The sequence below is a fragment of the Marmota flaviventris genome, chromosome 12 (genome assembly GCF_047511675.1).
Source record: "Marmota flaviventris isolate mMarFla1 chromosome 12, mMarFla1.hap1, whole genome shotgun sequence".
Classification (NCBI taxonomy): Eukaryota; Metazoa; Chordata; class Mammalia; order Rodentia; family Sciuridae; genus Marmota; species Marmota flaviventris.
In genome coordinates this window covers 78,472,639-78,486,275 of record NC_092509.1, presented here as the reverse complement: position 1 = coordinate 78,486,275, position 13,637 = coordinate 78,472,639, and the positions used below count along the sequence as shown (strand labels likewise).

General features: G+C 37.1%; 1 protein-coding gene across 1 annotated transcript in view; it reads right to left on the bottom strand.

Annotated features, from left to right (window-relative positions):
* Positions 1-13,637, bottom strand: part of Klhl12 (kelch like family member 12) — a 30,904-nt gene that overhangs the window by 16,023 nt on the left and 1,244 nt on the right. The window contains exons 2-5 of the mRNA XM_027945649.2: positions 13,054-13,293; positions 9,222-9,375; positions 7,583-7,800; positions 52-201 (exon numbers count right to left, since the gene is read on the bottom strand). Coding sequence (XP_027801450.1) covers positions 52-201; positions 7,583-7,800; positions 9,222-9,375; positions 13,054-13,248 — 717 coding nt within the window. The 5' untranslated portion in view covers positions 13,249-13,293. The remainder of the gene's footprint in view (positions 1-51; positions 202-7,582; positions 7,801-9,221; positions 9,376-13,053; positions 13,294-13,637) is intronic.

Sequence of the window (13,637 nt, the reverse complement as noted above, 5' to 3'; positions counted from 1 at the left end):
GCTATAGGAGATAGTCAAGGGTTTGGATTCAGAGAGTCTTGCATGACTTACCTCAGCATCTATTACATCTGTAATGTACCTGGGCGTCAGTAGGGGCATCCGCACATATTGTAGCAGGTCAGGCAAAGATTCTTCTCGCTCTTTCTTGGCATGCTTCACCCAATTGATGACAGCCTCAAAGACCGGCTCTTCAGAATCTACCTGTAAATGTATAATTACACATCATGAATTTTTTGCTTTTATGATTAGCTCACAATCTCAAAAAGTGTAACGATGTTTACTTGGTCCTTTCTGCTCTCTGTTGCTCAACACCATTACTTCCCATCTTCCAGAAATAGGTAATAAACACTCTTTTGGAAACAATTTCTTTGGAAACAATCTTTTTAGACAAAGATTTTACACTGTCAACTTTGATTAAACAACAACAACAACAGAGATTAAGATAGTACCCAATTAATATAATAGGTCACTTGTTGCCCATCGCGTCAGAATTTTCCCCATTTCTGAATTTTTGCCTGGTTATTTATGCAACCTTAGGGAAAGTGGGTAGGAGAATCTGATGTCCAAATCAAAACTGGCTCTTGAAGTAACTTTTATTCATAATTCTGGTCTAAATATTCTGGGCTTATCCTCCAAATCATCACACAAGCTCTGAAGCAGAAGCTTCTATTGTCATCATCTGGAATGCTACAGTTTTCAAAGCACTGTCACTTAGCATTTAAGCAACTATTAAGTATTAGGCACTGTGTTATTTGAGATGTTATATATAATTAATCATTTGGGGAACTTAGGACTAGGCTTGTATATAACAAACTTGATAAGATAAGACCTCCTAAAAAGCCTTATGTTATACCACCAGGACACTAAGTATAACAACACCTAGGACTTCCCAAAGAACAGACACCAAAGAATAGGTCCCTATGTCCTTACCACCAGGCACTAGGGTATGTTCTGAGAGATACCTTTTAGAGTATCACTGGGACTAGATTAAAAAAAAACAAAAAAACAAACTACCCTGTGAGCTTTTTTTTTTTTTTTTTTCAAGAACTATGGTATTCTGGAAGTGCAGAAAGTGTTCCAGAAAGTTCATTCATTTGATGGATTTATTGAAACCCAACTAAGTGCCAGGCATTGTCCTGAAACTGACTATGTAGCAGTGAATAAATCAGATATGATACTTCCTCTTAAGTGGAGAGGCAACTGTTAAATGGAAAACTGAACAATCTGTTAATACGTACTCTATAGGAAAGTACTAGTGATGAGAGAGAATAGCATGTGATTTCCTAATTTACATTGATGGGTCAAGGAAGGCCTCTCTGGAGAAGCAATGCATTTCAATCTGATGGATGAGTAGCACATAGCCAGGGAGAAGGAGAGTACTCTAAGGAAGATAGAAGAGCACATTCAAAAGTACTCGTTCAGCTGCACTTTCCAATATGGTAGCTACTAGCCACTCATGGGTATTACATTTAAATTAACTAAAATTATATCAAAACTTTAGCTTCTAGTTGCACTGATCACATTTCAAATACCTAACAACAATGTGTGGCTAGTGGCTATTAAACAAGACAGAACAGATCATTTCCACTTTTACAGATTTTTTCTGTATGCTGTTGAACAGCACTCTCCTAGAGAAAAAAAGAACTGGCAGCTTGAGGAAATGATAGAAGGCTAGTGTAGTCGAATGAATGAGGAAATGGAAAAATGATAACAATAATCCCAGCAGCTCAGGAGGCTGAGACAGGAGGACTGCAAGTTCAAAGCCAGCCTCAGCAATGTGAAGCACTAAGTAACTCAGTGAGATCCTGACTCTAAATAAAATACAAAAAAATAGGGCTGGGGATATGGCTCAGTGCTGGAGTGCCCCTGAGTTCAATCTCCAGTACCAAAAAAAAAAAAGATAACAGATGATGATGGAGAGGTAAGTAAGGGCAAGATCCCAGAAGGACATAAGACGACTGGATTTTACTTTAAGAGAAACTGGAAATTATTAAAAGGTTTCAAGCAATCTAGAAATATGAGAATTTTGGTGTTTTATACAGATTACCTGGGGCTGGGCATAGTGGTGCACCACTCCTAACAACTAAGGGGGCTGAGGCAGGAGGATAGCAAGTTCAAAGCCAGCCTCAACAACTTAATGAGGTCCTAAGCAACTCAGTGAGACCCTGTCTCTAAATAAAATACAAAAAAGGGCTGGGGGGTTGGGGTTGTAGCTCATGGGTAGAGCGCTTTTCTAGTATGTGTGAGGCACTGGGTTTAATTCTCAGCACCACATATAAATAAATAATATAAGGTCAATTGACAACTAAAAAAATATTAAAAAGGGAGGGGACTGGGGATGTGGCTCAGTGGTTAAGTGTCCCAGGATTTAATCCCTGGAATCAAAATCAAAAAACAAACAAACAAAAACCTGGCTTCCAAAAGTAGAATTTAGAATGGCCAAGAGCTGGAAGATCAATTAGATGTCATTCTGGTATAATATGCAAAAGATGAAGGCATTTAGATTACAGTTGTGGCAGTGTGATAAAGAACAGATGTCCTCCGGGGGCACTGGTACATGCCTTTAATCCCAGGTACTTGGGAGGCTGAAGCAGAAGGATCCACAAGTTTAAAGCCAGCCTCAGCAACTTAGTGAGACTCTGTCTCAAAATAAAAAATAAAAAGTGGGTATGGATATAGTTAAGTGCCTAAGTGCCCTTAGGTATTACCCCCACCCCTCAACACACACACACACACACACACACACACACACACACAAATGGATGTACTAGAGAAGTATTTGGGAGGTCAAAATATTCCAGGATATTGATGGAGTAAATTCAGGGGAGGGTGCAGAGGATGTCCATGATTTGGTAAGTTTTTGTTGCTGTTAAAGGAATGATAGTTTAAAGCAGATGCATGCTAGATTCTTGAAACATTCTAGATTTAAATTACTATCTATCTATTTTATTTATTTATTTGTGGTACACAGAGCCTCACACATGTTGGCAAGCACTCTATCACCGACCTACATTCCCAGTGCCTTTCATTTTATTTGAGGGTCTTCCTAAGTTGCGGAGGTTGGCCATGTACTTGCTATCCTCCTGCCTCAGCCTTCTGAGTAGTTGGGATTACAGGTGTGCGCCACCACGCCCAGCTTCTAGGTTTAAATTAGATACAACAATGTAAAGATGAGTTTTTCAATCATGGGAAGAACTTCTTACTTTTAATGAAGCCAAATAAATGAGAATTGCAGAGAAACAGCTAAATTTGGGGGGAGAAAAACTTCAATGTTAATGCTTCACGATAGAAAAAAATAGTTTCTCTTTAATGAATTTTCACGAAGATTTCTCTACGTATCAGCCACTGGCTTTCTCATTTAATGCTCAGAATAGTTCTATGTACTAATACTAATATTATTTTCATTTTATAGGAGAGGAAATGTAAAGTTAACAGATAACACATGTTACACAGCCAAGACTATACCCAATTCTGACTGTAAAATCCATGTTATTTTAACCAACATGATATACTTCTTCCCACTGTTTTATATACTACTGTTTTATTTAATAAGAGGAAGTGTTAGCAACTGGGAATCAAGTCATCTGGTTCCTATTTCTGGCTGGTATATAAATAGAAAAATATGCCATTTGTTGTAATTACAGATAAAAAGCAAAGGCCAGTCTTAATATATACTTACGGAAAACTAAAAAAAAAAAAAAAAAAAAAAAAAAAAAAACCCTCTCAAACTGTTTTTCATGTAAGCTTCTAACTTCTGAATAAGGCTTTGTTACATTTTACTTTGTTCCTAAGTCTTCACAGCTCCAAAATAAAATAAATTACATCTGAATTGCTTTCTCATTTGGAAAATTACGAACAAACTGACCATGTGACAAAGCTCCCAGCTTTTGTGGTTAACAGAAGAGACTCTGGAGCCAGAATGATTGCATTTGAATCCTGGCTCTTCTACTTACTAGGTGTGGTATAATGGTTAATTTCCAAGCCTCAGTTTCTTCTTTCAAAAATGGAGGTATAGGGGCTGGGGTTGTAGCTCAGCGGTGGAGCGCTTGCCTTGCGCTTGCCTCACATGTGCGGGACCCTGGGTTCCATCCTCAGCACCACATAAAAATAAATGAGTGAAATAAAGGTATTGTGTCCAACTACAACTAAAAAATAAATATTTTTTAAAAAAATGGAGATGTAAGAATTAAATAAGATAAAAATACCAAGAGCAGACTTCTTAGAATGGAAGCTCCAAGAAACAGATTTTTGTCTGTTTTGTTCACAGCTGGATCCCAGCATCTAGAAGTGTTCTGGGCACATAGTAAGTGCCCAATAAATATCTGGTAAATAAACCAATAGTAAATGCTGAATAAGTACCGGCTATTTTATTATCACATACAGTGAACTTTATGTCTATAGTGCTTACTTCATTCACTATATTTTCTATTTTATGGATAAATCAAGAAAAATCAAGCAAATTGCCAATTTTCAAGCAAATCTAACAAACTGCCAGCTTCCAAGATTGAAGAATACAATTTTTGGCTATGCTTGGCCTGTCAGCACAAGGATTTACATGTCCTACACCATGAGAAGAGAACTAAGATTTTAACATATATATATATATTTTTTTTTGTTATAGATGGACACAATACTTTTATTTATTTATTTTTATGTGGTGCTAAGGATTGAACCCAGCGCCTCACATGTGCTAGGCAAGCGCTCTACCAGTGAGCCACAACCCCATCCCCCTTTAGCATATTCTTGACTCAGCAGTTTTTGTAACAGCAGTCTCTTTGGGCTGAAACAGCATGTGAAGTTGCAAGATAATTCCTCTTTTGTTAGAAACAATTTCACCAATGTGTCCTAATAAATTTTCCCTCAGAAAAGTCACTAACCTGTAACAAAAAAGTTGGCTAAAATTTAAAAAAAAAAAATATATATATATAAATATATATATATATAATAATACATATATAAAATTAAAAAAATATATATATATATAAAATCTGTCATTTTGTTACATAAAAATCTTAGTTCTGACAAAATAATTCAGGAAGTAATCATTTGGTTTACAAAAATACATCAGAGGCCCAGTGTGGAGCATGCCTGTAATCCTAGTGGCTTGGGAGGCTGGGATAAAAGGATCCTGAGTTCAAAGCCAGCCTCAGCAAAAGCAAGGTGCTAAGGAACTCAGTGAGACCCTGTCTCTAAATAAAATACAAAATAGGGCTGGGGATGTGGCTCAATGGCTGAGTACCCCTGAGTTCAATCCCTGGTGTATGCCCCCAACCCCCCGCAAAATCACAGAATTTCTTTTTTCTTTCTGTTTAATTTTTTTTTTTTAGTTGTAGATGGACACAATATCTTTATTTATTTATTTTTATGTGGTGCTGAAAATCAAACCCAGTACCTTACATGTTTCGCAAGTACTCTACCACCGAGCTACAACACACATCCATGTGTGTGTGTGTGTGTGTGTGTGTGTGTGTGTGTGTGTTGAGGGGTGGGGGTAATACCTAAGGGCACTTAGGCAACAAATTCCTCCTGCGGCACTTAAGACTATTAATCAAATTTTTAATTCTCTATAAAATTTAAATCTCGGCTTAAACAGAGGTACACCTTTTGAGGTGCCACTAGCTTCCATGAGGAAACCCCTTAATGAAAATTCCAATTTTCTTATTACCAGAGGAGAATGAGGAGAAAAGTGAGGAGAATCTTACTAGTTTGCCTAGAAAATCAAATTTCTCCTAACTGGGGGAAACAAAATCCAACAGTCTATCCTACCACTTGGCTCTGACAGGTATTTTTCCAGAAGTTGCTATCTACAGAATTAGGCTATTAGAGATTAAAACTACAGGTTTCAAAGGCATTGGATTTTTCACTCCAATTCTAAGCCTAACTATAGACCTATCTGCATAAAAACTTTGCTAAACTTCTGGTACTTTGATTTAGAATTGGGGTTGACTAAGATTCTTCTTGCTGGGTTCAGTCACTGAGTGGGTACCTGGCACAGGTAGTTTTTCCTCTGCTAGATGAAGCACTACTCTTTTAACATCCAGTTCACAGGACCCTTCCTTCCATGCCTGTGCAACTCTGTAAAGCAGTTATGTCTGGCTCTTGCTTATGCAGGCCCTCATTTTTTTACCAAACTTTTTTTTTTTGTGTGTGTGGTAATGGGGATTGAACACTGAGGTGCTCAATCACTGAGCCACGGGCTGGGGATGTGGCTCAAGTGGTAGCGTGTGCTCGCCTGGCATGCGTGCGGCCCGGGTTTGATCCTCAGCACCACATACAAACAAAGATGTTGTGTCCGCTAAAAAATAAATATTAAAATTCTCTCTCTGTCTCTTAAAAAAAAAATCACTGAGCCACATCCCCAGCACCCCCGGCCTTTCAAATTTTTTTTTGAGAGAGGGTCTTTCTAAATTGCTTAGGGCCTCATTAAGTTGCTAAGGCTGGCCTCAAACTTATGATCTCCTTACCTCAGCCTCTCTAGTAACTTGGATTACAGGTATGCACCACCATGCTCAGCCCAAAGTTTTTTGTTTCTTCCTTTTTGATCCACTCCTGGGCAAAAGTTTACTCTTCTTTTTGTTTTTGGTACTGGGGATTGAACTCAGGGGCATTTAACCACTGAGCCACATCCCCAGCCCTTTTGGTATTTTCTTTAGAGGCAGGGTCTTGCTGAGTTGCTCAGGGCCTGACTAAGTTGCTGAGGCTGGCTTTGAACTTGTGATCCTGCTGCCTCAGTCTCCAGAGCTGCTGGGATTTCAGGCATGTGCCTCCCAGTGTGATTTTCTTACTTTGTATATGCTCATTATTTTCATTATATTCTGTTCTTTTTTTGTCTATATGTCTGTGTCTAGTTCTACACTGTGAATTGTATTTTACCAGTTTTGGATTCATAGCACCTGTTTTAGTGATTGCCACATAGTAGATACTCTCAATAAATCTCTGTAAAATGAGTAAATGGATAATAGTATTCTTTGGACCTTTATCTTGCTTCCAATCTCTGCTTATTTGGCTCTATTTAATAGTGGTTCTTAACCACTAGGATCATATATTTAAGGAAGAATATGGTAAACTCCTTCTCCATAAACAGGCAAATAAATTGAAGTCTTTGGAGCCAATATTTTTGGAGCCAGCTTAATTATGAAGCTCTGATACAGAAGCATAGTAACTCCTCTGCAAGTTTGTAATGGCCCTGTTTTATTTTATTAGAGCATTATATTTATACATATTATGTGAGTTCCTTCTGACATAATTATACATAAAAGGAATCTGATTTCCAATCCCCATTCCCCTTCCCACTTCTCCCTCCCCCTTTTCTCTTTACTGATCTTTTCACTCCTATATTTATTTTTTATTGGTTTTCTTGATTGACTTTCAAATACAAAAAAGGAGATATTCCCTCTAGAGAGTGTATAAATAAATAAAACATGATGTTATTAGATTCATTCCATCTTTTTTTCCTTCCTCCCTCCCTTCTCATCCCTTCCACTCCCCTGCTCTCACCTGAATCTTCATGAGATCCAATCCCCTCCCCCATTGTGATATGGCCCAGTTTTGAAGAAACCATAACACCAAGTCAAATCTTTACCTGAATTTCATCACACTTGATTAGCTTTTCCACCTCTCCTTGACTCAGAAGGATGAACTCTTCATGCTGTACCACTTCAGGAAAATGCTTCTGGCTAAAAACCTCAGCTGCTTGCATCAGGTCAACACAATTGTGAGTTTCAGCAAAGTCCCTGATACCCAGGCAATTAGAAGGGTCCAGTTGACTTTCTAAGAATTCACAGCAGGCCTGCTTCACCCCTAGAACAAACATAGGTAGTGAATATACTTCCAAGACATTTGGGTCAGGTGTGAATTGGTCTTATATTCTTGGATGTCAACCATCATCTTTGTATGTTCTCAGAGGAATACCAGCTCAACACCTAAGAAGCAGATTAGAAATTTTATTTTATTTTTTCAGTTCCAGGGATTGAACCCAGGGGTGCTTAACCACAAAGCCATATCCCCAGCTCTTTTCAATTTTTTAAAAAAATTTTGAGACAAGGTCTCACTAAGTTACTGAGGCTGGCCTCAAACTTACAATCCTCCTGCCTCAGCCTTCCAAGTCACTGGGATTACAGGTGTGTGCTACCACGCCTGGCTAGAAATTCTATGTTTAAGGAATTCAAATCTTATTTCTGTCTTACGAGCTATGTCACTTTCATAAGAATTTTATATCTGCCTCTGCTTCATCTTTAAAATGAGTATAGCAAGATGAACTGCTTCCAGGGACACTAGCACAATTAAGCAAAACTATAAAACTTGGAAATCAATCTATAAAATTAATTAATAATTCAGCAAATGTAACTATTTCATACTCTACATCAAACCTTATTAAAAGGCTCCAGTGAAGGAAAAAACAGAAAATACTACAAACAATTTCATACTTCTCTAATCATAAAGATCAAAGTAGGGGTTGTAGTTCAGTAGTGGAGTGCCTGCCTAAAATTCTACTATGCACAAGGCCCTGGGTTCTACCTTGGTACCACATTAAAAAAAAAAAAAAAAGTTCAGAGTGTAACCTTAATTTTATAACTCTGGACTAATGCAAAAACTTCTAATTATCTTATCCTGGAATAAAAATGGAAAATATTTCAATTATATGTATATAAAAAGCAAAGAATGAAAACAGCCTGGAAACTGGAAGGGGGATTATGTCTACTTGTGTGACTTTTACACTGTCATTTTCTTATATCATGTTAAATTTTAATAGATATTTTACATGGATCAAAAATTTAAAGATACAAAAAAGTTTACCATGAAAAGTGCCCGTAGGCTCCATATCAATCTGGCCATGTGATGGCCAAGCAGTTAAATATATCTATACAGGCAATGAATACCATCAGGTTCCATTCCTCCTTGGCTTAGAAGAACGAACTCTTACAGGGGTATCATATACACGTATGTGTCAGAAAATATATATATTATTCATTCTTCCACTGTTTTAAAAAACAGAAGAGGTGTAAACACTCTCTTTCATAGCTGGATACTCATATTTGGAGAGGCTTTTTCATAATGTTATTGACATCTGATCTTTCATTGCTCAAAGATTCAAAAACCACGGATGGTAAACTTATGTTCCCATAGTTGGTTTCCATGAGTTTTATGATTAAGTTTATATCTATTTTAAATATTTCCAGGGCTATTCTGGTATGAACAAAACCAACTTTCAATGTCTGTACCTTTCAGCTGAAGCAAACAGGCTGCAGGGAGCAGTTCTTGTACATTCTCTACTGTCACGTGGACTGTTTCTGTGTATACAAAGTCCAACAGAATTTCCATGGTAGAAGCAGTTAAACCTTGGATATCAACATATGGTTTCCCCTTCTCTGAAAGCTGAAAATTCACAGGATAAGAAAGACTACTTTCTATCTAAGAATATTTTCTAAGAATACTTCTACAACATAAAGGTAAAATCTCAAATCCCCACAGATAAAAAGGATGTTAATAATATCAATCATATAAACATCTTTTTTAAAATGATGATCTATTTATTAGATTTGTATAAAGGAAATAGGGCATAAATTTGGAGCTTTTCAAATGGAGAAGGCAGTTATCTGTAACCCTAGGAGTATAGAGAGGTAGAATACCAATTTTACGAGTGAATAATTTAAAATCCCAATTCCATATTAAAACAAAAATAGATATTTTAAAGAATAGAACAAATGCAGTATGAATATACCACTAGTGTCCATGAGCTTTTTTTTTTTTGGTAATGGGAATTGAACTCAGGGGCACTCAACCACTGGGCCATTCCCCAGCCCTTTTTAATATTTTATTTACAGACAGGGTCTTGCTGAGTTGCTTAACACATTGCTTTTGCTGAGGCTGGCTTTAAACTCATGATCCTCCTGCCTCAGCCTCCTGAGCCACTGGGATTACAGGCATGTATCATTGTACCCAGCCATGTGCTTTTAACATACAAAATATGAAGCTTCTAGAGGATCCTGTGGGCTATAAGTCCACATTTTCCAAATTTACCAAATTCTGTCATCTACCTTTAGACTAAAGTTGGTAACAATGAAAAGGAACATGCAGATTACCTCAAGGGGCCTTCTATTAACATTCTGAATACAAATGAATTGTTTGATACTTTTTCAAAAAATGGGTCTCTGAGATATTAGCTCTGTGGCAGAGTCCTTGCCTAGCATGTGTGAGGCCATAGCTTTGCTCCTTAGCACACACACATACAAAATTCAATTACAAAATATTGGGATGACTCTATTTTAGGATTACTGAGTAACTTGTAATTGGTTGTACATTTGGTCTAGAATAGTTCCTTGAAATAATGAGTACTGATAAGGCCAGATAATCACAGAAAAATGTGGGTTTTTTTGGTATCAGAGATTGAAGTACCAGGGGTACTTAACTACTGAGACATTCCCCAGCCCTTTTATCTCTATTTTGAGAGAGGGTTTCACTAAGTTACCTAGGGCCTCACTAAACTACTAAGGCTGGCTTTGAACTTGTGATCCTCCCGCTTTAGCCTCCTGAGTTGTTGGGAATACAGGCGTGTGCCATCATGCCCAGCAAAAAATTGTTAGAGTAAAAATCTTCAACTTTACAGGACAATAATCTATCTGAAAGCTGATTACCTCATGAAAACTTTACTAGATCTAAACTTTAGTGATATTACCCACAAAACTCTAGTACACTTACACTATGAACTAGATGGCTTTATTATCTTTGATTTCTTCATCAAACCATAGAGAAATCAAAGCATTCTTTACCAAAGCAAAAACACAAATCAATCCCTGACATTAAAAAACATCACTAATAGCCAGCTATGGTGGTACATGCCCGTGGTCCCAGTGAGTGGAAGGCTGAGATAGGAGGACTACAAGTTCTATGCTCGCCTGGGAAACTTAGCAAGACCCTGTCTCAATTTTTTAAAAAGGGCTGGGGATTTGGCTCAATGGTTAAGCATTCCTGGGTTTAATCCCTGATGCCAAAAAAAAAAAAAAAAAAAAGATATGAGTATGTGTATTCTGTCTTTCAATAAATCAACTGTATTTCCAATAGACAATCAATTTAAATATGAAAATTATTATATTTATGTAAGAACTCAGAACATTTCACATTTACATTTTGCACCACAATCTGTCAGCATGCTTCTTGTTTACGATTATTTCATCTAATTCCTACATCACCTGGTTAGATGGTTAAGCATGATGTTGTTGTTACTTAAGAGATAAATGATCTAAGGTTTACAGAAATTATATGGGGGCTGGGGTTGTGGCTCAGTGGTAGAGCTTAGCATGTGTGAGGCACTGGGTTAGATTCTCAGCACTGCATATAAATAAATAAACAGAGGTCCATCAACAACTAAAAAAATAAAAAAAAAAAAAGTTATATGACCTGAGCTTGGTAACTTAATTAGTAAGGGACAAGGAGACAGGTAAAACCCAGGTCCTCTGGTCTCAGTCCTGTGATCTCTCATTTGCACATTTGAGAAACATGTTATGGCTGGAAGATAACAAGGAACCATCTAGTTCAACCATTCTTTTACACATCCACCCAGTGCAGTTAGATGATTGCTAGGGTTCATACAGAACTGCCAAGAAAACAAACCTAGAATTCCAGGTCTGGGCACTTTCCTTTAAATCAATTACTCTTAAGAGTAAACATAAGGGCTGGGGATGTGGCTCAAGCGGTAGTACGCTCGCCTGGCATGCGTGCGGCCCGGGTTCGATCCTCAGCACCACGTACAAAGAAAGATGTTGTGTCCGCCGATAATTAAAAAATAAATATTAAAAAAAAAAAAAAAGAGTAAACATAAGCCACGTATCATTTTTGCCTGATAAAAACAGTTTTTTAAAAAAGAATGATTTTACAAAACTCCATACTTATTTCTCAATGTGGGAAAAAATAATGTAGACAAATTTTTTCAAACTGACAAAAAACAGGATGCACAATATATCATTAGCAGCCCATTTCATGCTCAGCATCTGCATTCTCCTTACCCAGTTACCTGCCAACTGCTTCTCATGGGAGATATTGTGGAAAACAGTATAGCACAGGGATATATGTAAGGTTATGTTACATAAGATCATTTTAAATTAGCCTACATTAGCAGGAACGACCTGTCAAGTTTCTGTTTTTCCTACCAACCAAGTGACTGAGCACTGGCTCACAGTAACATAAACTATACCGGTTTTAAAATTAGATTGTAGACTATAAAATGTGTATTTCAGAGGCTGAGTTAACACAGTAGGCGAAAACTGGGCCTTAGAGTCAGAAAATACAGGCTTAAATTCTGCCTCTACCACTTACAAGTTCAAGACTTTGGGCAACTCATTTAATATATCTTGTTCCTTTATTTGTAAAATGAGATGGCAACACTACCCCCAAGGTGAGATATGCATAACAAACATGGAGCACAGTAGCTGGTCCATAAAAATAATTATCCTTAACTTGTCAAAGACAACCTATTGCTACTTCCCTTTGTTAATTCTTAGAATTAATGAGTCAGTTTTTTTTCCAAGTCATACTCTTTACAACTGCATAGTCATTCACTAGATTTTATTCCCCTCATTTGAAATCATTCTGGAATCTATACTGGTAGAATGGATACTGATTTTTCATCATATATTGTTAGAAGGCATTGGATTAGGTCTGAATCCTATTCTTCCTCTTTCCTTCCTTCCTATTCCCCTGGTATTCACCTTAAAATCTTGGGAGAAATCTGGAAGGCAAACTTAAAAAACATTAAGTAAAATCCAATGCATTTGTGTGTTTTACTATACACTAGAGACTCTTCTAAGCACTTTATATGTAATCTTCTAAAATAATCTTTACAGTAATCTCATGTTATTATGTAGTACTATCATTCCCACCCCTAATTTAGAGATGAGGAAAACAACACACATCTTATCCAGAGACTGCCTGTTTTAACTACTCTACCATAAAAGTTCACTATCATATCAAACTTCTACTATTTTATTCAGTGAAAAGAGACATCAACAAGATTATGTATTCTGAGTCTCATTTGTGCGGCAACATCATACCACTTACCTCGCTCGTGAACATGGCACAGAAGTAATCACTACAGGCAGCCAGCACAATCCGATGGGCAGGGAAGTCTTTCTGCTCTACTCTTAATGTCACATCACAGAGGGTGTTGCTCTTCCTGAGGGAGTTCATTGAGTTGAGGATGGATTTAGCATGAGTATTTGTCATTATGTCTTTGGGGGCCATAATGCCTCCCATCAAGTAATATGGAGAAAAAACAAAAAGGGTCCTTGGATTCTGCCACTACAAGAGAAAAAAAAATGAAGAGCATATTTGAATAAATGGGGAAACTGAATACACTCAATTAACTTTATAAATTAAGGAATCAAGAAAAGGCTTCTTCAGACCCAAACATCCAGAAGTAGAGAACACTCCTATTCCTGACATCACCACCTTGATCTAGCCACCAACTATTCCAAGTAAAAGTTACCTCTTTTTCCTCTAGTTCCACATCTATGGATTTGACCAACCATGGATCAAAAAACACTGAACAAGTAAAATTTCATATGCAATGAACATGTACAATTTTTTTTCTTTTCATTATTCCCTAAACAATACAGGTAAAGAATATTTACATAGCATTTGCA